Source organism: Triplophysa rosa, linkage group LG22 (genome assembly GCF_024868665.1).
Source record: "Triplophysa rosa linkage group LG22, Trosa_1v2, whole genome shotgun sequence".
Lineage (NCBI taxonomy): Eukaryota > Metazoa > Chordata > Actinopteri > Cypriniformes > Nemacheilidae > Triplophysa > Triplophysa rosa.
The window spans coordinates 16,249,471-16,275,338 of NC_079911.1; the positions used below are offsets into that span (position 1 = coordinate 16,249,471).

Sequence of the window (25,868 nt, forward strand, 5' to 3'; positions counted from 1 at the left end):
ATCCATCTAATTTTATTTAATGAAAAAAAAGTATTTAATTAACTTATTATATTTTGAATATACACTTAATACATTGTTGGTGAATTCTAATAGAAATTTTTGAGCAAACTCAGATTTACTTGATTTTTTTACGTACATTTACTCACTTTAAACAGTATATTTGATTGATTTCACAGCTTTAAAATGTAGTCATTTTTTTAGTGTAAATTGTTTCACAGTAAATCACAGTAAAACTCTAGGTAAAAAATGAATCGATCGTCCAACACACCGGACCGCCTACATACGATCGCGCGCGAACTCCATTTCCCAGCGCGCATCGCGCCGCGCGATGTTTCCCACAGCTGACAGACAGCGAGCAGACGCTCGCAGCACGCGCAGTTCGCACGACGCGCTCGTCCGCGCCGCTTCCACAGCGCACTCGGGTCTGGGATTACCCACAGCCAGATATCTTCATTTCTCCAGATCCCGTTTCCGAGCTCGTCCGCACGCGATCCGCGCTGTCTGATGGCACGCATCTGCAGCGCATGTGGATCCTATAACCGCTTGTAGTTGCGATATCTCCGCGATCCACGCCGAGCCCAATGCAGTGGGATGGATGGTGGTAGAGTGGGGGTGATGATGGTGGAGGAGAGTGATGAACAGAGGGACAGCAGCGGCGGCGGCGGCGGCGGCGGCGTCCGTGGCGCTGCGATGGCCGCGTTACACCAGTGCGAGCTAATCCAGAACATGATCGACATCTCCATCTCCAGTTTACAAGGGCTCCGGACCAAATGCGCGGCGTCCAACGATCTCACCCAGCAAGAGATCCGCACTTTAGAGGTACGACGGGGGTGCCGAAGTGCACCGTCATGAGATGTGCTCTCTCTCTCTCTCTCTCTGTCACTCGCGCTTCCTATTTTTGCACTGCAGCTGTTTATTGTGCAGCATTATAGGAGCGCACTCATCGACATCCTTTATAAAGGGTTACCATAGTATATCCATAGTTTACTACAGTGACTGCAGTTATTGTTGCAATTGTGCGATTATAACACATTATTATGTCCTTTAAACAGCATTTACGCACGTACTATGGTATTACGTGGATGATTTTTGGACACTCTTGCAGATATACCTGGGGTACCATATATATGCAGTGGGGTATGAGTATGGTAAACCTACAACTCTTAGAAATATGAACTATGGTTTTATGGAAAAAGTGTAGTAAATCCATAGTTTTTGGAGGGTTGATTTTCATTCGTATTATCATTATTTTACTACCAATACCATGGTTAAACTATGGTTACTGCGGTAAAACTATAATACATTTGTGCTTACCAAAAACGATGGTTTAATAGAATTAAAATCAAAGAACAATGAATATTTTAAGTAAACAAGGCAATTTTCATAAGGGGTATCTGTTATAATTTACTATGGTATTTAAATGTGATACCATGTTACAGTCATAGTACCTGTGATCCTGTAGCTCACTTGGTAGTGCATGACCAGCGCAAAGGTTGTGTGTTCGATCCCCAAGGAAAACATACTGATAAAAAACTAAATGCACTGTAAGTCACTTTGGATAAAAAAAGCACTTTGATGACAGTGGCAACCAAAAATACTGCAGTTTTATTAGAAATGGATGTACAGATGTTTAAAAGGGGGGTAGCACAGCATCGCTGCAGTATCTCTGGGATAGAGCTTAATTTGATATTTAAGGCATCTTGGCCTTCATTGTTTGTCAATTCTGTGCTTTCTAAAACATTGGCATGTTTAGGTGTCAATATTGGTGTGTGCTTTACCAATGGAAAGTGCCCCATTTCGTCACCTGCGGGGTAATTAATGAGAAATCAATACAGTCGTGAGGTGGATGGTGTCTGTGCCAGTGGGCCTGTTGTTAGAGTACCGGGTGATGATGTGAGCGCATGCACCACAAACAGTGAAGACGCCTTTGACGTTCAACGTTTTATTTTTCCTTGTGGGTTTAATATTTCGGTGTGTTGCTCCATCTTGATCTTTGGAACATGTCTGCTCGCCAGAGATTGTTGCACCCGATCTACTCGACTTAACAGTTCTACATATTTTAAGCAGCTCTGAGCATCATTTAGAGTGACAGATGGTGCCCATCAATAGTCGAGCAGCGTAACGGGTCCTGGGTGCATGTTAATTCCTGCGCAGAACAGTGACGTTCAAGTGGCCACGTTCAAATCCCAACCACTTCCCCAGCACTCCAGAGCCATCGAGAGAGGCTCGAACTCGCGTTAGATTCTCACTGGGAACTGTTTAGGACGTCACTTCACATCTTTTTTCAACAGCTCGCCGCTCCGGTCGGGAGATGATTATTCTCGGCCTCTCTGGCTGAAGTGTCGGAGGTTGGTGTTTAACTGATGTTCTCGCTCTCGCCAGGGTGTGCGGATCCACAGTTGTTTTCGGACCCCAACCTTTTGCCTATGTTTTGAAAATGTGTTTCTTACTAACATGAAAGTGTCTTTTTGATTTACCCAAAGTGGCTGACATGCTTAATGGTCATTTAACTGTATTCCGATTACACTTACCTATGTCATTTTTGGCTGAATGGTTCCACTAAGAACCTTTAACATTCAAATAACTTTTCTGTTTCTTTATATTATGCAAAAGTAAGAAAGGAATGGCTCTTATAAGAACCTTTGAGTAAACTGTTCTTTGGGAAATCAACAATGGTTCTTCTATGGCAGCATATCGTACGCTCCCTAGCTCTTTGCACTACCTCACATCTGCACTCTATCAGCCATTACCTTTCTTCTTTTTCTTTTTTTAAATATCCCTGCTTGTAAAGATGTATTTTACATAGATATATAATCTGTATATTTTTAATTTTTTTTATTCTGTGTAGTATTATTTGTGTGCACCATGGGTCTGAGAATAACGCAATTTCAATCCTCTATATGTATGTACTGTACATGTGGCAGAATTGACAATAAAGCAGACTTTGACTTTGATATGCGTAGCATTAACAAGGTGTCACCAAAACAGAAAAAGTGGACCAAGAGGCTATTAAACCCAGAACATTGTCCAACTTGGTATTTTGTATCTCTGTTTCGATCAAACCTCATCTTTACTTTTCAAGTGTTTTTTATTTCTCTATTAAAATCAATCCATCTTCCCCCATTGTTCTTTTTTTAGCGCTTGATAATGTTGCTCTTACACCCGAGTTGTTTCCCCAGCTGCTGTGGAATTGCGTGTGTCCTCCGGAGTGAGATTCAGCCGTCTCCTCGCATCATTTCATTATGAAGATTTTGATGAACTGTGATGTTTTATTCTGACTTCCAATTGCCGTCTCAGGAACGCCGTGACCTACTTACGTACGGAGATCTTCAATCTTTGTCTGGGTGAACGAATATGTTGATGCCAAAAAAATGAGTAAATCTAGCATCTCTCTGGAGGGTGCTCGTTCTGCCGACTGAACCGGTCAGCTCTTGAGAACCTCGCCGGTCTGGTCGCTCCCCCCAGCGGTGATGTCTGAGAGAGTTTGTCGCGGCTGTGGCTATATTTAGATGTCTTCCTCGCTACACGTTTTCAGGGTTGGTTGTTAAATAAGAAAATACTGACGTGAGCATGGGGGAGGGGGCTGGGAGAGCGTCGGCCAATCAGCTTGCAGCTGTTCGAGGGCTCCCAATAGACTGGGGTTGGGGGGTGCAAGGATTCAGCCAAGCAGAGCAGGTAAAAGATGTTTCATCATTACTCGTGCCTGTCTCACCGCTGCGCTCTTCCCTGGACGGCAGCGTCGGTAAGGCCTGACGTGCGTCTGTCATCGCACCTGGCGACAGTCACGCAGTATCGTGTAGATTAGATGATCGTATTAAGTTTAAAGGTATAGTTTGCCTAAAAAGGAAAATGCTGTCATCATTTACTCCCCCTTATGTCTCTCCAAATCTGCATGGCTTTCTTTCTTCCGCAGAACACGAAATAAGATATTTGAAGAATATCGGTAACCAGACAGCATTGACCCGCATTGACTTCCATTGTATGGACACAAAACCACTGAGACATTTCTCAAAATATCTTCTTTTGTGTTCCACAGAAGAAAGAATCACATAGAGGGGTTGAACCTCATGAGAGTGAACATATAATAGAATTAAACATTTTGGCTGAAATATCTCTTTAAATCTTGGTTTGGGGGGTGTCAGACCCATCATGTCAGTACAGATGCTGTTGGTCAAGACCAGTGTTGGGTAAGTTACTCTGAAAAAGTAATTAAATTACAGTAACTAATTACTTAGTAACTAGTTACACCCAACACTGGTCAAGACTGAGCCGTCCCGAGCAGTGTTGGGTGTAACTAGTTACTAAATAATTAGTTACTGTAATTTAATTACTTTTCCCTTGAAAAGGTAAAGGGATTACTCTTATTTTTTTCTGTAATTTAATTACAGTTACTTTTGATGTAATTAAACTAAATACTTTGCGTAATATAAAACAGAGTCTAACTTTAAAATCTGTGCTTTAATGTATAATTCTCACATTTGTAATACTTTGGTCAGTTAATAATACGACTTTATGTAGTTTAATATTATTTATTTGAATGAATTAAAAGAGCCCTTTCATGGCTATCCTTGAATCACTTAACTAATCAAGGTGGATATAGGATATAGAAAGTAATTAGTAATAAGTAACTAAATACTTTTTGGAGAGAGTAATTTGTACAGTAATCTAATTACACTATTGAATATGTAATTAGTAACTAGTAATTAATTACTTTTTCAGAGTAACTTACCCAACACTGGTCCCGAGGCATAAACTCATGTGTCCCTTTGCATTTGTCCCTATGTGGTTTGTGTGATACACATCAAGCAGTGTTTAAGTCCTTCAGAATAAGAAATTTATTACGAAAAAATAATACATACATAGTCTCAGATCTAAGTACTGTAAAAAATATACACCAAAATACACCCAATAAATTGACAAAAATCCTTTTACTTGTCTTTTTATAGATAAACATAAACATGATCATAAAACCATTGTATTTTATGAGATTAACAAACACTTTCTGGGCAGACTGTGTAAGCATGTACGCAGACACGTGCCGCGAGGCTTTACGTGTGTAAAAGTTTGTAAGTCGGTATGTGGATTAGCTGTAGAGTTTCAGTTGGGGTTTGTTTGAGGTCGCAGTTAAACTCTGGTGTGGTAGAGCTGATAGGGATTGAAGTTAAGCACATTACACCAGGGTGACAGGAGAAAACAGTATTGCAGAATTGCGGTTCTCATGTGTGGTCACATTTTTGGGTTAAATTACTGTATATTGGTTCTTGCGTGTTTCGTGACTATTCATCTTTTTTTTATGTTTTGACGAGACACAAGATACTCGAAAAACTGAGATTTGTAGTTATTTCCGCAATATTTGAATGTATTGCTAAATAAACTCAAAATATGAATCATCTTCTCTCACAAACATGGATGGATGTGCATTTTGGAGCTGTAAGAAGATAACATGACATAATCTAATTATTAGTTTGTGTTTGACTAAAGAAAGAAAATCATATGTGGGATGGTAGGAGGGTGAGAGGAATTTCATTTTTGGGTGAACCGTTTCTTTAAATCTGCATCTTTTCTGCTGCGGTTTTCTGCTGATCTGTATGTTGTCTTAGAGCGGCCGGGCGTGTTCCTGCCCTTTGGCTGTCAATCACACCTGCTGACCTCACTGAGCTGTTGGCATGGCAACCTCATCTCCATGTTTACTCTCATCCGCATTCGGGCAAGTTTGGCGCCCCCCTCAAATCACCACCAGCGTTGCCATAACAATGAAAGATTCATCTTTAAGATGACTTGTGAAACATTCATTTTTATTCAAGAGTACATAACTAGGGATTTTTAAGGTCCTACTTTGGTTTATGGAGTGTGTCCAACAACAAGTTATGTACATAGAAGGTGTAAAAACACTATTATTTGGTAATAATAGGTAGTTATTCTTACCTTACATTTTGACTAACTCTCACATGATTCGTTCCGCTTGTCTAATCCCCTCCTTTCCGCTAGCCTAGTCTGATGTGATTGGTCAGATGGTCTAGTCTGCTGTGATTGGTCTACCGCGAATGAGGCTCACGAGCTACAGTGTTTGAGGGAGAAGAGTGAAGTTTTCGCGGGCAGTCCTAGCAAAACATAAGCGGGGACTATATGTAGTGACGTAAATCTGCGGCGGTTCGCAACTCGGACTAGGGACGACTCGTTTGCGTGATTCAGAGTCGACTCTCTTTTTTCCAAGCCAATAACTTTGTTATTCATTCACCTTCGGATTTACAACTTGGCAGACTGCTTACTTTCAAACACGGCAACATTACACACTGCATGAAATGTAATTTTCATGATCTCATGTTATGTACTCTTTAATGCATGTTGTGACTTGGTGGTGATATTTTTCAATACCAAAGCAAATAACATTTATGTCGCAGCTATGTTTATATATCTTAGTGTCTTAGAAAATAAAAGCGTCTGTCAAATTCATAAATGTACATGGTAGATGTGATGATACCACAAGCTGACTCGGGTGTTTCCAAAACTTCAACACTTCAGTCTGCAGGAGAATGTTATTCATGTGTAGATTGAGACTGCAGTTGTGCCGTCATGCCGCGCAAAGATGTCTAGTTTTTACCATGTTTGTCTGTGGGAAAATCCCACTCTGAAAAAACCTTACTGACGACCAAGCATTCTAGTTGCTAGGGAACCTGACGTCACTGTTTCACCAGCGTCTTGTGATGTGATGTGTGTGTGCGCAGTGACAGCAAAACTGGATCAGTCAGGACCCGGTCCAGTCAAGCAGGAAAGAACCAAGACAAAAATGTTGTGCATGTAAGAGCCCTCCATAAAAAGCACTGGTAAAACAACTACTGTAAAATCATGAAATGTTTATGATTTTGATAGTGCTTACAAGCAGATATACAGTATTCTGTTTGAGTAAATGAATACACTCTTTTAAATGGCAAACAGGCAGAAAGATGCATTTTGCATCCTGATTGTGTATTAAAAGCTGAAATATGAAACTTGAGTTTTTCAACAGATCTGATTTACTTGAAGTAACCCCCATCAAACACAGCTTGCATAAGCACAGTATTTAGCATTATTTAAATCTTCCATGTAAAGATGAGAAGAGAAGAGATGGACTGTAATGTGCGTTCGCTTTCTCACTGCAGGCTTGCAATGCGGCTTTAACTTTCACACCCAAAGCAGATAATCATCCTGTTCATCTTCGTCTAGCTTTGGATGAGCACCAAAATCAATGTTCACAGAGACAAACCAACAAAAGAACATGAAAGTGGGTGTTTCTCAGCTGTTTTTAGAGCTGCGAGACTGGAGAACCAGAAATCGTGTCAGTGGTGTGATCGTTGTGCTGGACAGAAAGAAACTTGTGAAGTTTGCTGGATTGTATAAGGAAAATGGGTCATGGTCCCATTTTTCTTGTACAGTTTCATTGTGTAATGGTTACCTTTTAAAGCGGTAGTTCACGCTAAAATGAACATTTTTGAATTTACTCGCGCTCATGTCATTTTAAACCTGTACGACTTTCTTGTGCAGAACACAAAAGAAGATATTTTGAAGAACGTTGCTAACCGAACAACATTGGCCTCCATTGACTTCCATTGTATGGACACAAAACCTCGAAAAAATATCTACTTTTGTGTTCCACTGATGAAAGACTTTGAAATATGTACGCCTGTCTTCATTGACAACTGTTCGTATTGAATTGCCTGAGAAAAACCTCCCTGCAACGTTCTGAGAATGTTAGTTTATATGTATAAAAATGCATAAAAACAGACATCAGAAGAATATGTTTAAACTATTGTAAAGAAAAAACACAACTGTAGCGTATAGATAGTTCATAAGTACTAGTCGCCACTTTGTCGAATTGCTGAATCTATTCACAAGAACCATAAAATGGTCTCTCTTTGGATAGTAAAGTGGTTTAAGTCTTTCCGGTGTGAAATGTGCCGCACTGTGCATGAGCAGCAGTCGAGACCTCATACAGTTGAATGATTCTGAACATTTTTGTAAAAGCTGAAATCTGAGTGCTGTTAAAAGAAAAGCCAGACCTCAAGCACTTGACACGGTTTTTCATCGTGACGCCGATGGATAAAAGCTTTTCAGTGGTGGTTGAGTTTTATTGATTGGAGTGTTCGTTGTCCTCTGTGTAATTAGCATTAAGCTGTTAGCAACCGTGCTTTAATTGGATGTTTATCACCCCTGACCTGCCGCAAGGTGCTTTCTGTGCCTCATCCTCCCACGTGTGTGACCTCTGACCCCGTCTGCTGTTTGTTCCGCTGTCTGCTATGAGACGTGCGTCTGCAGAGCCAAGACTTTTGTTAGCTTCTGCTGTGGCAGCGTGCACTCAAGGTCTTATTCTTTATTACTGAAGTGTGTGCGTGTGAGAGAGAGAGTGTGTGAGCTGATGGTACCTGAGAGGTAGTTATTGAAGCGGTTCCACCTCTGTTCAGGTATTTTTTACTCAAGGACATGTGGCTGTTTTGTTGTACTTGAGGTAAAGGTAAAGAACCTGCAGGCAGACATTCTCCAAAGTAAAGATCTGATTGTTACAACAATGCAAAGCTGTTCACTTGCTGGCATTATAGTTTGAGTACATAGGAATCTGTATTTTAACTTAAGTATATAGGGATTGAGGATGTAAGGTTGGCAGGGGGGTGGCTTTGTTGGAATATTTATAATAGTGGGAATTTCTGGAGATAATTGTGTGTAAACAGAGCTCAGTTTTTGTATGTAGAGGTAAATTGTTGTTTATGGGGATTTGTTTTTATGAGCAGGGATAATTTTGAGAATGTAGGGATTGGTTTGCATATACAGTATTTGATATGTGATGGTCAGACATTTGTTTGGAAATCAGTTTTAGCCTGCAGGAATATAGGGATAAGATAGAGAACAGTTTGACTGTATGATAACATCGCTTTAATTTTGCAGGACATATAGGGCAAACCATACATACTATATATGTACAAAGTCTTATGTTATTTTGAGTATATTGTAGATATATTACACATCTGTCATCATATAAAGAATATAAGAGTTTGTATTCTTATGTTATACAGGGTATACCAGAGCGCATAATCGTTTGTTCTATAGGGTATAATGTATCATAGTGCAGAATCTTATGTTATACAGGGTATATCAGAGCGCATAATCTTATGTTCTATAGGGTATACCAGAGCACATAATCTTATGTTCTATAGGGTATATCAGAGTGCATAATCTTTTGTTCTATAGGGTATAATGTATCATAGTGCAGAATCTTATGTTATACAGGGTATATCAGAGCGCATAATCTTATGTTCTATAGGGTATACCAGAGCACATAATCGTATGTTCTATAGGGTATATCAGAGCGCATAATCTTTTGTTCTATAGGGTATATCATAGTGCATAATCTTATGTTCTATAGGGTATACCAGAGCACATAATCTTATGCTCTATAGTGTATGAGCGCATAATCTTATGTTATGCAGGGTATGGAAGAGCTCATAATCTTATGTTATACAGGGTATGACAGAGTGCATAATCTTATGTTCTATAGGGTATACCAGAGCACATAATCTTATGCTCTATAGGGTATGGCAGAGCGCATAATCTTTTGTTCTATAGTGTATGAGCGCATAATCTTATGTTATGCAGGGTATGGAAGAGCGCATAATCTTATGTTATACAGGGTATGACAGAGTGCATAATCTTATGTTCTATAGGGTATACCAGAGCACATAATCTTATGCTCTATAGGGTATGGCAGAGCGCATAATCTTTTGTTCTATAGTGTATGAGCGCATAATCTTATGTTATGCAGGGTATGGAAGAGCGCATAATCTTATGTTATACAGGGTATGACAGAGTGCATAATCTTATGTTATACAGGGTATGGCAGAGCGCATAATCTTATGTTATACAGGGTATGGCAGAGCGCATAATCTTATGTTATACAGGGTATGGAAGAGCGCATAATCTTATGTTATACAGGGTATGGCAGAGCGCATAATCTTATGTTATACAGGGTATGGCAGAGCGCATAATCTTATGTTATACAGGGTATGGCAGAGCGCATAATCTTATGTTATACAGGGTATGGCAGAGCGCATAATCTTATGTTATACAGGGTATGGCAGAGCGCATAATCTTATGTTATACAGGGTATGGCAGAGCGCATAATCTTATGTTATACAGGGTATGGCAGAGCGCATAATCTTATGTTATACAGGGTATGGCAGAGCGCATAATCTTATGTTATACAGGGTATGGCAGAGCGCATAATCTTATGTTATACAGGGTATGGCAGAGCGCATAATCTTATGTTATACAGGGTATGGCAGAGCGCATAATCTTATGTTATACAGGGTATGGCAGAGCGCATAATCTTATGTTATACAGGGTATGGCAGAGCGCATAATCTTATGTTATACAGGGTATGGCAGAGCGCATAATCTTATGTTATACAGGGTATGGCAGAGCGCATAATCTTATGTTATACAGGGTATGGCAGAGCGCATAATCTTATGTTATACAGGGTATGGCAGAGCGCATAATCTTATGTTATACAGGGTATGGCAGAGCGCATAATCTTATGTTATACAGGGTATGGCAGAGCGCATAATCTTATGTTATACAGGGTATGGCAGAGCGCATAATCTTATGTTATACAGGGTATGGCAGAGCGCATAATCTTATGTTATACAGGGTATGGCAGAGCGCATAATCTTATGTTATACAGGGTATGGCAGAGCGCATAATCTTATGTTATACAGGGTATGGCAGAGCGCATAATCTTATGTTATACAGGGTATGGCAGAGCGCATAATCTTATGTTATACAGGGTATGGCAGAGCGCATAATCTTATGTTATACAGGGTATGGCAGAGCGCATAATCTTATGTTATACAGGGTATGGCAGAGCGCATAATCTTATGTTATACAGGGTATGGCAGAGCGCATAATCTTATGTTATACAGGGTATGGCAGAGCGCATAATCTTATGTTATACAGGGTATGGCAGAGCGCATAATCTTATGTTATACAGGGTATGGCAGAGCGCATAATCTTATGTTATACAGGGTATGGCAGAGCGCATAATCTTATGTTATACAGGGTATGGCAGAGCGCATAATCTTATGTTATACAGGGTATGGAAGAGCGCATAATCTTATGTTATACAGGGTATGACAGAGCGCATAATCTTATGTTATACAGGGTATGGAAGAGCGCATAATCTTATGTTATACAGGGTATGACAGAGCGCATAATCTTATGTTATACAGGGTATGACAGAGCGCATAATCTTATGTTATACAGGGTATGGAAGAGCGCATAATCTTATGTTATACAGGGTATGACAGAGCGCATAATCTTATGTTATACAGGGTATGGCAGAGCGCATAATCTTATGTTATACAGGGTATGACAGAGCGCATAATCTTATGTTATACAGGGTATGGCAGAGCGCATAATCTTATGTTCTGTAGGGTATACCAGAGCACATAATCTTGTTATGTATATGTTATATAGGGTTATATACGATAATCTTATGGTATCAGCACACATTCTAATGTATACATTTTGACAGATTAGCAATTTTGTTAGTGTTGATGGAATGCTGAAGTGTGTCGGGCTGTCGCATGTATAAGCGTGCTGTTCTCATTAAAGCAGTGATTGCGGGCAGCATCAGTGAGATGGGGGGTGGCAGGGGGGATGTGTGAAAGGATGACTCGTTTTATGGCCGCCGGCCTCATGGTAACGGCCTCCTCTGTGCGTCAGCAAGCGTCTGACCTGAACTGTCACAGCTAGTGAGCCCTCCTCTCTCCTTCCCTCTCTCTCCTGCTTTTTCTTTCTCTCTTTCGCCTCCCCCGTTTCTCTCTCTTTGCGTCATCGGCGCTCCTGTTCTGCTGAGGTGTCTGCGCGGCCCGTCCTTGTTAAAACTAGAATGCAAGAACGTGAAGAAGCAATAGGCGAGGTTTGCATCAGCCCTGCTAAAATAAGAACAGCTTAGACCAGCTTGAATTTGGTTGGCGCTTGTTGACCGGCATAGCCTGCAAAAAAGGCTGGTTTACCAAGGGAGGCTTGCTGGTTAAGAATCCTCACTAGAGATACCAGCATACCAGGGATGCCAAGCTGGATAACAGCATTAAAAACACAACACATGATGGTGGTCAACAATAGTGGTCTTTATAACACACAAGACAAGCATGTTGTTGGATTTGAGTCAGCATTCTAGCTTGTTTGTTCAGGATTCAGGAACGTTCCCCACTGTGTTTATTATTCAAACCTATCCCTACAGCCCGGGATGGGAAAGTCCTGCAGTCGGTGGAGAAATCAGCTCGAGCGAACGTGCTCGGCGGCGCGTGCAGCAGGGAGCGGGCGGTCGCATTTTATGAGACGGACCGCTGCCTTAGCCTCCATGTGAACTCTGCGTCTTGCGGAGCTGTGATGTCAGAATGCTCCCGTCGTCAGCGCAATGTTGCGATGACACTCGGTTGCCATGCCAGCAGTGTAGTCGCCCCCATGAGGAGGGCTGCAGCTCCCTTCCATATAATAACAGTTATTTATAGCTGACAGCCCTGTTTGCTGAAAGGGAACACAAAGAGAGAAAGGGAGAGAAAATCCAGTCCGATTTCAAACTGTGATGTTTGGTTATTTATTAGACCCGCATGTGCTGCGATTTATCTGCGACCGAGGATGAAATCTGCCGTGACAGAACTTCTCTCTTCGACAGTGCAAAGCTTTAGATTTGTTTATGATGTTTGTCACTTTCATTTGTTTACATAATGTGACAAAAACTTGAATCTCTGGTGTGTCTTGTTTACGTGTCCGTCTTAACTTCATGTTGTGTTGTTTTTCATCAGATCTGCCCCAAAATTATCCCTCAGCCGAATGTAAAACCGCATAGGCAATAAAGGCCTCTATCAGGCCCCGTCCCCTCTGACCAGCCCCTCCCTCATCTGCTTTGTCCTCTGCTGTCCCCTGCAGGTCAAGCTCATGAAGTACATCTGTAAGCAGCTGCAGTGCAAGCAGAAGGTGCCAGACACGGAGCGGCCATCGGCCCTGGACAGCTACCCGCGGCTTGTAGACTGGTTACGCACCATCAACGTCAGACCTGAGCTCATAGAGGTAATGCGTGTGTGTGTGTTTGTTGAATAGAAATGTTTTGTTGTGTCCAGTTGAACCATATCACATGGTTTAGATATAAATATATCAAGAAATTGATTATATCCCAAATATGAACATTAACTGACAAGAAATGCTCATACTGCCCAAATGTTTGGCAAATGTTGGTCATTTAACCAAGACAAATTGATGTTCACTTTCAGACAATCCTGGTGTCAAATGATCATGAGCAGAAGTCTAAATCAACAATGTCAATCATTTCATAGAGGCGACTGAGGCAAGACTGTTCAGATTTGCGTCTCCAGTCTGTCATGGTCAAGATACTTTCATTGATGAAAAGACAGGATCAGAGGACATTTCAGAGGATGTTTTAGTTTTGTGTTTGTATTTGCACTTCAACATCCTTGAGAAGAGCAGAGGCATTAGAAAATCTGTTCGGCCACAGCCACAGTCCCAGCAGACCCTAGATACACCAACTCTAATCATCCAACATGCTGAGTCAGCCTCTTCTCCCTCTCTCTCTCTCTCTCTCTCTCTCTCTCTCTCATACATGGAAATCCTGCAGGTTCTGTTTTTGTAATACATGGATGTGTTTGTTAATAGAAGAACAAAGTTTCTGGGACGTCCGCCATCCTCCTGTTTTATTCATCAAAGCTAAAACACCAAATAGAAAAGAATGCACAATAAAGCACAAACTACACATGTGATATATTCCTAGAAGAAAAATAATGGTGACGTGGTTTATTACTTAATCCACATGTTGGGCTTTGGTGCTCACATGGGCTACTCTAGTTTGAATCTTATTCTCCACTGCTCTTATAGACGGTTTCATCGGACGCATGCGCTGGTCTGTTTTTGTTTATCGGTCTAGCTAGTGGCTAATAATATAATTAATTATATTGTAATCAATTTATGTTCATATTAATTTACATGAATATTTTATTGTATAGTAACTGTTTTAAATAACCAGTTTGTTGAATTTTATTGTATGTTAGAGGGGCCATATGGCGCGAATACGTGTCTTTGGTGTGTTATAAGTCGCCCATGCATGTATTAGAGACGTAAAATTGCAAAAATTAAAGTGTGGGAACAAAAGATGCATTCTATCTAAAAGCGAATGCTCACCCAGACCTGCCTGAAATGCCTCGTGTAACCACACCCCCACAAATCTACGTCAGTTCGTGGTATGAGTTGACTAAGACAGCCGCAAGTAAGGTGGGCGTACCTGTCAGTACAATTGCTTTGGAACCTGATGTTCCAAATATGGTAAGAGGCGTTACATTTCTGTCACACGCTTGCAGTATTCGACCAATCACTACGCACTGGTTAACTGGCCAATCATCACCTCGCTTTTCAGAGCGCGCGTTTCAGAGAGGCTGGCCAAAGAGGAGATACAAACATGCACGGTATGTGGAAAATACAGCGTTTTTGAACCTTAAATCGTGTATACCATTGCATTACATCTAAAACAAACAATAATATTCGTTTTAGTCATATGTCATATGACCCCTTTAATTTTATGAATTAAAAATTTTGTACTGTCTAGAATTAATACTGGCTAGAAAGCTAATACTGGCTAGAAAGCTAATGTAGCTAATGTCATTTACTTGTTATTTCCTTTGCTTGTTATCAGAAATAATCTTCAGGGACTCTTTGCGGATGTGCACCGGAAGTTAAGTTTGGGCCACAAAAGTGTGCATGCGCTTTTGTATTGTTGCTGCAAGCATGTTGTTGCTTTGAAACTGTCTATAATGTATTTAAGGATAGCGAAAATGAAAAAGAAAATACATTTCTGTCGACAGGAAAGAGACTAACTCACTTTTGATTCTTTCTTACAAAAACATAAACTCAGCGATTAAGCTTCAACTTCACCACTACAGTCTGATCAAACCAAAGTTTGTGAACTTCACATGAATTTTTGGTGGGATGGTGGAATTCTGGGCTAATGTGATGCTAATATCAGTCGAGCCTCAGGAGCTCCTCTGCTCAGTCTATCAGACAGGTTAGCACTGAGGGAATCGGATTAATTAGTGTAAGAGGTCACGTGTCACGGGAATTCCGAGGAGGGCGGTGAGAGAAAGAAGTGAAGAGAGCCACACAGCAGAGAATGATCAGATTCACCGACAAAACCCTATAAATATTGGAAAAACCTGCTGAAAAACCTCACTGCCAGGGAGGGACAGGTCAGCATATTCAATTGTTTTAAAGGTCCAGTGTATGAAATTTAGCAGCAAATTGCAACCAGTGGCTCACTCCACCCCTCCCTTTCAAAACACTACGGCGGCTGACACAGGTCTAAGATGTCGTCACGTTTACGTTTCTTTGCCGAAGGAGATAACATATTTACTAAACTCGCTCTGTAGAGCAGTTTGTCTGTTTAGAGCTACCGTAGAAACAACATGGTGAATTCCATGTAAGGGGACCCGCGGTTAGTGTAATAATAATAAAAACATAACGCTTCGTTATGTAAGGTCTTTATACACCTCTGAGGACATACTTATGTATATTAAATTGCATTTCTGTCAGTAGGTCCTCCAAAAAATTACACACTGGACCTTTAAGAGTGTTTCTTTATTGTTCATGTGAATTCTACTGCAAGTGCAGAAATGTATCCCTCTCTCTCTCTCTCTCTCTCTCTCAATCTAGACTGTGAGCAAAAAGCTGTCATTGGATGCTCTGCTGCAGATGCCCAGTAGTCAGGTGCAGGAAACCATGAGGAGGCTGGGCTCTAGTTCAGAGGAGTGTACCAGACTGTGTGCTGCACTCAACTGTTTAAAGAGTGCCTCTGAGTCAGGTGTGTAGCCTTGTCTTAAAGCTGCCGCGTCATTCAAGTTATTTTTGGTCAAGCACTTTTTCAACCTGTCTCCATGACCACAAGATCACATTCAGTCATTCATTCACATCCTTTGTTCAACAACTCTAGGGGAGTTTAAAGAGGACAGCCCTTGCTGGTTCTCCGAACCCACGAGACGAGACAGCGGCGGTTTGACTCCAGTGGATCAGATCCCATTACTAGGAGGTCCCATACGATCCCACAGTCCTTCCCCTCTGGCCCGCCCCCCAAACACACCCTCCACCCCCCTGGCCACCTGCCTGTATCCCCGCTACATCCTGTCTCCCGGTGAGGTTCACATCTCCCACGGCTACGCCGAGAGTCTGACCGACCCCAGCCCGTATTACACCTCCCGACCCATCCGACTCCACGGGCGCACCTCGACTCCGCCCATAACCCCGCCCTCCAGGAGAAGGCACCGCCTCAAGCCCCCGTGCACTCCACCTCCGCCCTCTCGCAAGGTTTTGCACCTCCTTCCCAACATCACGATGACTCGCAGCAAGAGCCACGAGAGCCAGCTCGGCCACCGCATCGAGGACACGCCCACAAAAAAGTAGGTCATGAGAAAACAAACCACGGAGAACAAACACAATCAAAATTATTTTGTTTTTGAGAGTCGTATCTGATTTTTCTAGAGTGGCTAATAACAATCTGTGATGATGTTATGACCGCTAACACAACGCTGTCATCACAAAATTGCGACACACTTCCTGCCTGCTGTTTGTGTTATTGCCTCATGGGTTTTAGCAGCTAGTGCTTATATCTAGAAAATATAATGCAGAATGAACTGCCAAAATGCATCAAAATAAGCATTGATTTGACGTTCTAAAAATTTGTAATATTATTAGTATACAGTATGTGAAAAAAATGCAGACCTGAGTTTTTCAAAGTTTGACACTTGAGGTTATACTGACGGTCTCTTGTTGCCCTCAGGTGCGTGAAGAAGAACAAGCTGTTTCTGAACGTCCAGATAAACGGAAACGGCTGCGAGGACCCTTCGACGCGCTCGCCCACTCTTTGTGCGCGGACCCCCGGAGCGACACCCTCCACTGCACCATACACCCTGCCGGGCACCCCCACCCTTCAGGAAGAGCACAGCAGCCTGAGGAGTAAGTTACAGCAACATACACAGTTACTGACTAAACAGAAGATGTGGAGTTGAAATACAGCAGACTGATTGCAGTGGCTAGTGAATTCTGACCAGCCTGAGGTCAGAGTTCAACCTCTCAGTGTGAGCAGAAAGATCTCACCTGATCTCCACACTCCTAAAAACTTCAGTCATTCAAACTTGAGTAGCAACAGAGCTTTGATTCAGTGTCTCTCCATACATGGATTCTGTACCATGTCATGTGTAACCAAATTTAAACCATAATACTATACATAATACTAAGATATTGTAAGCTGAAAACTCGAAAGTTGTTTATTTAGAAGTAAATCGTCATATTTTAGTTGTTTTGTCAATATTTCCAGGAGACTTTTGTTTTGAGATCCAGTATGTCTCAAATCGACCAAAACCTGAGATCGAACCCTCAGCAGAAGATTCCTTTAAAACTTGTTTCTGTTTCTTGTGTCTTTAGATAACGTGACCGTCCACCGCAGTTCGCCTCAGGCTCTGAGGAGAGACATCGGTCTGGCTGTCACTCACAGGTAACTCCGCCTATCCGTCACCATTTAACGAAACTAGATTTACATTTCCTGTTTTGTTCGTGCAAGTGTAAAAAGTGTTAACATTTCAGCTCGCCTCTGGTTTTAAACTTTGATTCTGTGTAAATAAGATACCACATATGGCAACCGCTTTGCTGTTGCCATGACAACCAACATGTATTTGTTTCTCTAAGCTTTGCATGAGAATATAGACATAACAGTACAGCATCTTTTGCAGTGTGATGATGTGCAACGATGTCATCGCTGTTTGACTTGTCAATAGGATATTTTCAGAGTTTAACCTTAAATTTCATCAAATGTAAAAGTACATTTTAAACGTTTAATTGACCTTAAGCTGACATTACTGTGTTCTACAAAAGTTTGAAAAGAGTCTGAATATTAAAAAGTAGAAGTAGAAATAGTGCTTATATAGTGAGTGTTGTCTTTGACACAAACGTGTGTATGTTTACAGGTTCTCTACAAAGTCTTGGCTCTCTCAGACGTGTCAGGTGTGTCAGAAGAACATGATCTTTGGGGTGAAGTGTAAACACTGCAGGTAAGTTACCTCAGCGGCTCAGGACTCCACACTCATGCTCTCAAACCGTTTCTGACTCATGATTTTCATCCATACTTTACTTATTCAGGTTAAAGTGTCATAACAAATGCACTAAAGAAGCTCCACCCTGCAGGATCTCCTTCCTGCCCAGTAAGTTTTCATCAGCTGTTCTGATATGAAGAACTCAACTGACAAACACAGAGTTGAAATGTTGTTCTTGTGTGTCTCACAGTCACGAAGATTCGTAGGACAGAATCTGTACCCTCTGACATCAACAACCCTGTGGACCGTCCACCTGAAGCGCCGCAGTTTGGGACGCTGCCAAAGGCAATAACCAAGAAGGTACAGTATAAGTGAGAAGGGTATATTATCAGAATTTCACACTATTAATGCTACTAGTATGTATAATATGCAAAGTATGCAACATTTCGGTGTGCATAGAATATGTTAATCCGTTACATTTGCTCGACTTGGAGTTTAACAAACTTGGATTTTAACATATGAACATAACCATTTGTCTGCAATTGTTATTTTATGTCTGACAACAGAAACATTAAATAAGTAAACGACTTTGGCTTAATTGGGTATTGGGTTGTATTAAAATACAGTAAGTTCAGAGAGTTAAACGCATGTACGTCGCGATGATGTCACAAACATGCTAATTAGCACGTAACATCACCTTGCACCATAGTGACGGGTAAAAATAGATTATGACGGATTTTTTTCGAGCCTAAAAAGCGCAACCTCTGCACGATACATTATTGCAGTATCCCTTCGTGTTGTTTACATTATGCACGTACATGCCGATTGCCAACAAGACACAGACATATGACTAAGCTTGACTTACCGCGTGTGGTTCATGTCCGGCATCTTTTAGCGCTGGGACCGTGCCATCTATCAGTTTCAAACGATCTCCAAATCCAGCGTTATATCCACCGTTCGTATAACATTCATCACCCAAATGCAGTGAGCAAACGAACACAGCTAAACTTCCGTCAGCCAAGTGAAGCGGCATTGATGGGCGTGCCCTTCTCACGCTGGCTGGTTGATGCGTGGGCGTGGGCGTGCTCGTTCTCTCACGCTTGCGCGTGGGTGCGCTCTTTCGCTCGGTGGATGACGCGTGGGCGTGCTTTTCCGGGAGACGAATAAAAGGAATAGGATCCCTGTTACCAAACAGGGATCCAGACTTAAAAAAAACTTTCCGAAACAAGTTGAAGTTCTGGGGGAGTGTATCAAGCACAGAAATACCGCGTCATACGTCCAACTGTTTTTTTAACAAGGTGACCATGTTAAGCGTGAGAAGCCAGCACGTTTAACAGTGTAAAGAAGTCAGAACGCATGAAATAGCATCTTTAAGTTGAAATTGCTGCATTTGAAATGTTTTCCATTGCAAATTTTGTACTATTTCACACTCTGTTTTTAACAAGGTACAGTATTTACTAGGATGCAAGTATTCAATTTCTTAACATGGACAAAATCTATGTTAGAATATATGAGAAAATAATAGAATTTTCCAAATGGAAAATCTTTTTGAGAACTCCTTTGGAGAGATTTGCTATACACGGTTCTGCATCTGGTCTGTTTCTGACAGGATCAGCCTCCAGCGCTGAATCAGCTGGATTCCAGCAGTAATCCGTCCTCCACCACTTCCTCTACGCCTTCCTCTCCCGCCCCCTTCCAGCAGAGCAACCCCCCTAGTGCAACCCCGCCCCCAAACCCCTCCCCTAAGGGCCACCGTGACAACCGTTTCCACTTTCCAGGTGAGCACCTGAACACACGCGGACAATGAAATAAACCTAAAGCGTTCAGTCACTTTTAAACACTCATACCTGCACTCACCTGGACGGATTTTAAATCAGCTCTAAACCCCCGTGAGCTTTTCTGTTTTTTCCTGCTTTCATAGGATGATTTCTTTAAAATATATTTTTGAAGACAGCATAGTTATACTATGATGCTTCTGGGAGCGTCTTCATGTTGACAGTGAGGGTTTGACATGTTTGTCTAGATAGGCAGCTCACTACATTTTGGAGCACAGCTATAGATTTTCTCTATCATTTCATGTGTTTGTAACAATCTGATTGAACAATCTATCATAAATAACATTGGTAAGCAACATTTATGCAGTGAGACCTCTCATGACTAACCACTGACTGTCTCTCTGACCACTTCCTGTCTCTCTATCTCTCTTCCTGTCCTCCTTCACCGTATCAAAGCTGCCTGTTATTTTCAGCACAGGCAGCAGTTTATCTTTCCCGGTAAGTTAATAAACACGAAATGTTCAAACTTTCCTCATAACGTTCATGTTTGCACACCGTTTAGTGATCAAATCTAACTCTCACAGATCTGCACAATTCTTACTGTGCAAAGCAATAGTTCACCCGAAAATGTACAGGAATCATTTTATTATACATTTTAATTAAGTACACACATGACATAATTTTGGTACTATGTTATATCCCTGTTTGATGTCAAATTTGAGTTCCAAATCAACCCAGATGGGAACTAGTGCACTAGTAAGGCGATCTGCCCCCTGCTGGTGATTTGAACAACTGCACATTTCCAAAGAAATAATAATAATATCATCAGTAATTCTGACTTTTTTACACAGATGTGTGCAATTCCAGTGTGCTTCATTTAGACGGACTCCCCGACACAGTGTAAGTGACTTTTCAGAGCTTTAAAACACATTTCATATCCATCATAAACGTGAATCATGTGAACGATCGATTCTGTTTCTGCAGTAATGAAATCGATGCCTCAGTGGAAGAGATGCATGCCGAACAAGATGAGGAAAACGACCGAGAGGTGAGATCTGTGCGTGTGCGAATGAATCATAATTCTCCCCCTGATCATAAATAGTGACCGATTCGTCTCCACCAGGACCTGGAAGAGGAAGAAGAAGAGGAAATAGAGGCAGAGGAAGACGACGACGTAGCTGTTGAGGAAGAAGATGAAGACCTCGAGGACGAAGAGGACATGGAGGAGCTGAACGCCGGCTCGGAGGGAGAATGCGAAGGAGACGAGCTGGACGATCTGCCGAGCACGCGGGGAGGAACGCACTGGAAGGGTCCCATCTCTCGAAAAGCCAGTCAGACCAGCGTCTACCTGCAGGAGTGGGACATTCCCTTCGAGCAGCTGGATCTGGGGGAGCTCATCGGCAAAGGCCGCTGGGGTCGGGTTCATCGCGGACGGTGGCACGGAGAGGTGGCCATCCGGCTCCTGGAGATCGACGGGAACAACCAGGACCACCTGAAGCTCTTTAAGAAGGAGGTGATGAACTATAGACAGACGAGGCACGAGAACGTCGTCCTGTTTATGGGAGCGTGCATGGCCCCTCCTCATCTTGCCATCATTACCAGGTATGTCAAAAAATGGTTCTGTACTTGTGGTTGGTTTGTAGCTGGTAGATGATGGATGGATAGCAAATGGTTGTGTTGTTTCCTTGCAGCTTTTGCAAAGGCCGGACGTTGTATTCTGTTGTCAGAGACACAAAGAACACATTGGACATTAATAAGACACGACAGATCGCACAGGAAATTGTGAAGGTAATTGTTCGTGTTTTATTTACACAATATGTGTGGTTGCCAAGTATCAACGCTGTTTTTTCTTCTCTGGGTTCTTCAGGGGATGGGCTACCTTCATGCTAAGGGAATCGTCCACAAGGATCTTAAATCCAAAAATGTCTTTCACGACACCAACAAAGTTGTCATCACAGATTTTGGTCTTTTTGGAATCTCTGGTGTGGTTCAGGAAGGACGGTACGTCATCGCGTCGCTTGTGGAAACGTCAATCGTACCTTCGCGTCAGCTGACTAACTCTGTGTGTCTCTTTAGACGAGAAAATGAGTTAAAACTTCCTCACGGTTGGATATGCTACCTGGCTCCGGAAATCGTACGCAAGATGAGTCCCGGAAACAACGAGGACAGACTTCCGTTTTCAAACGCTGCTGATGTTTATGCTTTTGGGTGAGAAACGCAACGTTTTTTGTACGTTAGACAAATCCTCTCGGACAGAGCGGTGCTCACCTGTAGTCTTTACTGCTTGTTTTTAGCACCATCTGGTACGAGCTGCAGGCGAGAGACTGGCCCATCACCAGTCAGCCTGTTGAGGCCACCATCTGGCAGGTGGGCAGCGGAGAGGGCATCAGAAGGGTCCTGGCAGAGATCAACTTAGGAAAAGAGGTCACGGTGAGGCTTGCGTTTAAGTCTATTTATTATTTGTCACACGCTCGGTTGGACTGATGACGAAGGGATACTTTTTGGTCTGTGAGTGCTGGTAACATGCTGTTTATAGCAAAAGGGTGATTGCTCTTATTACAGGTATACAGTAATTCTGTTATAATCTACTCACCCTCATGTCATTCCAAACCTGTTTGACTTTCTTTCTTCTGAAAAACGCAAAAGAAGATATTTCGAAGAACGTTCGTAACCAAACAACACTGGCCCCCAATGACTTCCTTTGTATGGACACAAAACCACTAAAACATTTCTTAAAATATCTTTTTTGTGTTCCGCAGGGAAAAAAAATCAAATATGCGTTTTAAACCACGTGAGGGCGAATAAATGAGAACAGAATTTTTGTTTTTGTTGAACTATTCCTTTAAACCTGTTGAAATGCATTATGGGATTGCATAGAAATAACATCCAAGCATGTAATTATGTCATTTGAAAAGAATCAGTCTGTCTTTAAATACGAACATGTTTTTTGTTACGCTTTCTCTCTGTCCCTCAGGAGATTTTGTCCGCTTGTTGGTCGTATGACTCCCGCAACCGGCCCACGTTCACCCAGCTGGCTGACATGCTGGAGAAACTGCCCAAGCTCAACCGACGACTGTCTCATCCTGGGCATTTCTGGAAGTCTGCAGAGTATGTATCCTAATCTGTGATGCAGTTTAAGACCGAAATCCAGCTCCAGATTCTCAAGTGACATCATCAGAAAAACATGACCTGAAAAGTGATTCTAATATTGTTGTTGTTTGCGTTTCTTTACTATGTGTCGTTTCCACCGACTTGTTCCTCATGAACACTGCTATCTCTATTTTTAATATTTTGTGTTTTTTGCTAATCGTATTTGTCGAAATTTTCTTCTAGATTTGATGTATTTGTTCTGTTAACTTTCCTTTAATCTCTAAAAACTTTCAATGCTAATCGTATTTCTTCTTACTGTTAATCCGTTTCTACATTAGCAACCTAATGTCTCTCTAATCTGCTTTTTCCATCTCGTTTACGTTTGTTATGTTTATGTCTTCTTTATTTCTCTCTGTAGGTTGTAGCTGTGTGCCTGAAACAATGTGCAATGCAAAACACACAAACTGGCTCTGCCTTGCATGCCTGCTGAACACCTGACCTCTTCTGGACTTACAAACTAACCATCGTCTGCTCTTCCGTCTCTAACTTTCTGGTTCTGTGGGTGGCGGTGGGGGGACTGCTGTAGCGATGCGTGAAATGAAACGCTTTGCCTTTTTTATTCCGGATTAATTTTCTTGTGTGAAGTGTGTGACTGGTTCTCTCTCCTGCTCCAGTTTGTGATGTCATGTGACACATTACCAGGATTTATCGACACTGAAATGAAGATGCTCTTTCACTCTCGCTCTTTCTATCTCCTTCTTTCTCTTGTGGTCTTGGTGCCTCTTAGTCCTGCGTGATGTGGGGATTCTGGCTATGATTGGACCGTCTGGTTCATGTTAACACACCTTTTGTTTTCACACTTTCTCACACAGTGTCTGACAGTGGGCGTTTTCGTAGCACGAATGATAATAATGTTATTAATGGAGACATTTTTGTGTCCTATCCAGGCGTGATGCAACACCGGTGACATTTAAATTTGTCCTCACCGAATGCGAAATATGATGTTACACAGATAAGTAGAGCAAGATTTGGACCTATGAAATTTTACAGAGGGCATGGCTTCATAGAAATAGAAACTGTCCCGAAAAAAGAAACAAACTGTCATGTTGCTTGTCCCGGTGACAGCTGATAAAGATTTAAAAAATGTAAATTTACAGACGCTTGCCACTTTATCGTGTTACGCCTGGTTAGGATTTGTTGTGAGGGTCTGTCTGATGTAGTTTTTATTAAATGTAGAAAACCGACAGCTATCTGAAGCTGACGAAAACTGAGCGGGTTTATAAAACGTTTACCCTCTCGAAATTATTATACCTGGCACAGATTGCGAAAAATGAGCCAAAGAGAAGCGTTGTATGTCTTCTCATCTGACTGAAGTGGATCTGTTTGCACCAGTAGAAGAAGAGCTAGATTTACCCAGCAGAAAAGTGTTTCATAATAAGTTGTGTATACATGAACTCTCATGTGTGTTTGTGTGTAACGTGCGTGTTTGTAACGTGTATGTGGAAGGGTGTGCGTTCGTTCGTTTTGTGAAAGACTGGACTTCGTGGTTTGGAAATATGAATGACATGAAAATATTTATGTATAAATATGGTTTATTTAGTGTACAGGCAATGAACAGAATTCTTTTAATATTTATATGGACATTTTATATCAATATAAATAAATATATATACTGTACATCATGACATTTTTGAATAGGTATTGCTGTCCTATCCCAGATGTAAATATTCTTTATATTTTTTCATGAAAAGAAAACAAAAACAAACCTGTAAAGCAAACTTTTTTTAGAATGGGTCGATACATGTCATATTTTTGTATTGCATGTGGCTACTGTACACAGTGTCTCTTCTCATCCTTGAAAGACAATAAAACCAAGCTTGTCACGTGACTGATGTCAGATTTATATTTCTGTTGATATTTTTATTTGTTACTAATTTCTATATTTATGTAAAACTGCTTTGCAACAATGCAAAATAGTGAAAAGCACTACAAATAAATAAACTTGAAATAAATATTCGGGTGTATAGAAAAAGGTGATGAAATATGTTTTTAATATGTTTTATTTATTTTCAAAAGAGACAATGTACATTATTACACATCCATGGATATAAATGCACCCCAAATTAGCCAGAGGCTAGTTTTCACTTGTAGTCTCTTGTTGTAGTCAACAATTACTAATAAATACAACCATCTAAAAATAAAACAAATTAAATATATAGATGCATAATATAAAAATAAAATATGAATACAGTCTTTGAAATATTTTCTCAGTTTAGCGAAAACCAGAAGACCAAACATTATTTTTGCTTTTTTCAACACCCAAATTTCCTAAGGTTATGTAAACCAGGAAATATTATAACCTACTCAACATGATTCATTTTTTAAAGATTTATAATCAATAAATATTAAAAAGGGATATCAATCTCTGCCATATTATCTTGAAAGTATAAAAATTACGAAAAATTCAAGAAACATTTAAGGGAATTTATTAGATTTTTTTGTGCATTCATTTGCATTAATTACTATATGGGATAATTTATTTATTTTTTTATTTATTTATTTTATACTATATTCATGTATATTTATTTCTGAGCTCTAGGGGGCACTCTTTCACAGCAAAAAGGCTATTAAACACTCTGAGGTAGGCTACACAAACACACAATGGTAATGTCACGTCCAAATACTTTTTTTAAAGGATGTATTTCTCTGTTAAATGTATTGAATTACATTGTTACAGGTTTGGATTAAAGTGCCTGTCAAATGTATTAAGATTACTCTAGACTATATTCACTTGATATGAATCAATAAAGGAACTGCCCAGAAATATCTGGAAACCCAACAGTCTATATTCTCACACATAACATCACAAGCCAGTAAAGATACTCAACTGTTC

General features: G+C 41.1%; 1 protein-coding gene across 4 annotated transcripts; it reads left to right on the top strand.

The window, feature by feature from the left end:
- The first annotated feature begins 148 nt into the window (after window positions 1–148).
- Window positions 149–24,863, top strand: ksr1a (kinase suppressor of ras 1a). Of its 4 annotated transcripts, XM_057321655.1 has the most exons (21): window positions 13,056–13,098; window positions 14,453–14,501; window positions 14,729–15,278; window positions 15,742–15,889; window positions 16,019–16,481; window positions 16,862–17,037; window positions 17,506–17,575; window positions 18,045–18,128; window positions 18,217–18,278; window positions 18,361–18,470; window positions 19,720–19,888; window positions 20,342–20,383; window positions 20,737–20,785; window positions 20,870–20,933; window positions 21,009–21,487; window positions 21,577–21,673; window positions 21,753–21,886; window positions 21,962–22,093; window positions 22,180–22,315; window positions 22,860–22,993; window positions 23,394–24,863. In XM_057321655.1, exons 4-21 carry the CDS (start codon window positions 15,781–15,783, stop codon window positions 23,398–23,400), a joined length of 2,517 nt encoding a protein of 838 aa, XP_057177638.1. In that variant the 5' UTR covers window positions 13,056–13,098; window positions 14,453–14,501; window positions 14,729–15,278; window positions 15,742–15,780; the 3' UTR covers window positions 23,401–24,863. The 4 variants fall into 4 exon arrangements, with proteins under 4 accessions (XP_057177635.1, XP_057177636.1, XP_057177637.1 ...); XM_057321652.1 differs by lacking the exons at window positions 14,453–14,501; window positions 14,729–15,278 and adding an exon at window positions 149–819 and having other exon boundaries at window positions 12,958–13,098; XM_057321654.1 differs by lacking the exon at window positions 14,453–14,501 and having other exon boundaries at window positions 12,993–13,098.
- Window positions 24,864–25,868: the final 1,005 nt, after the last annotated feature.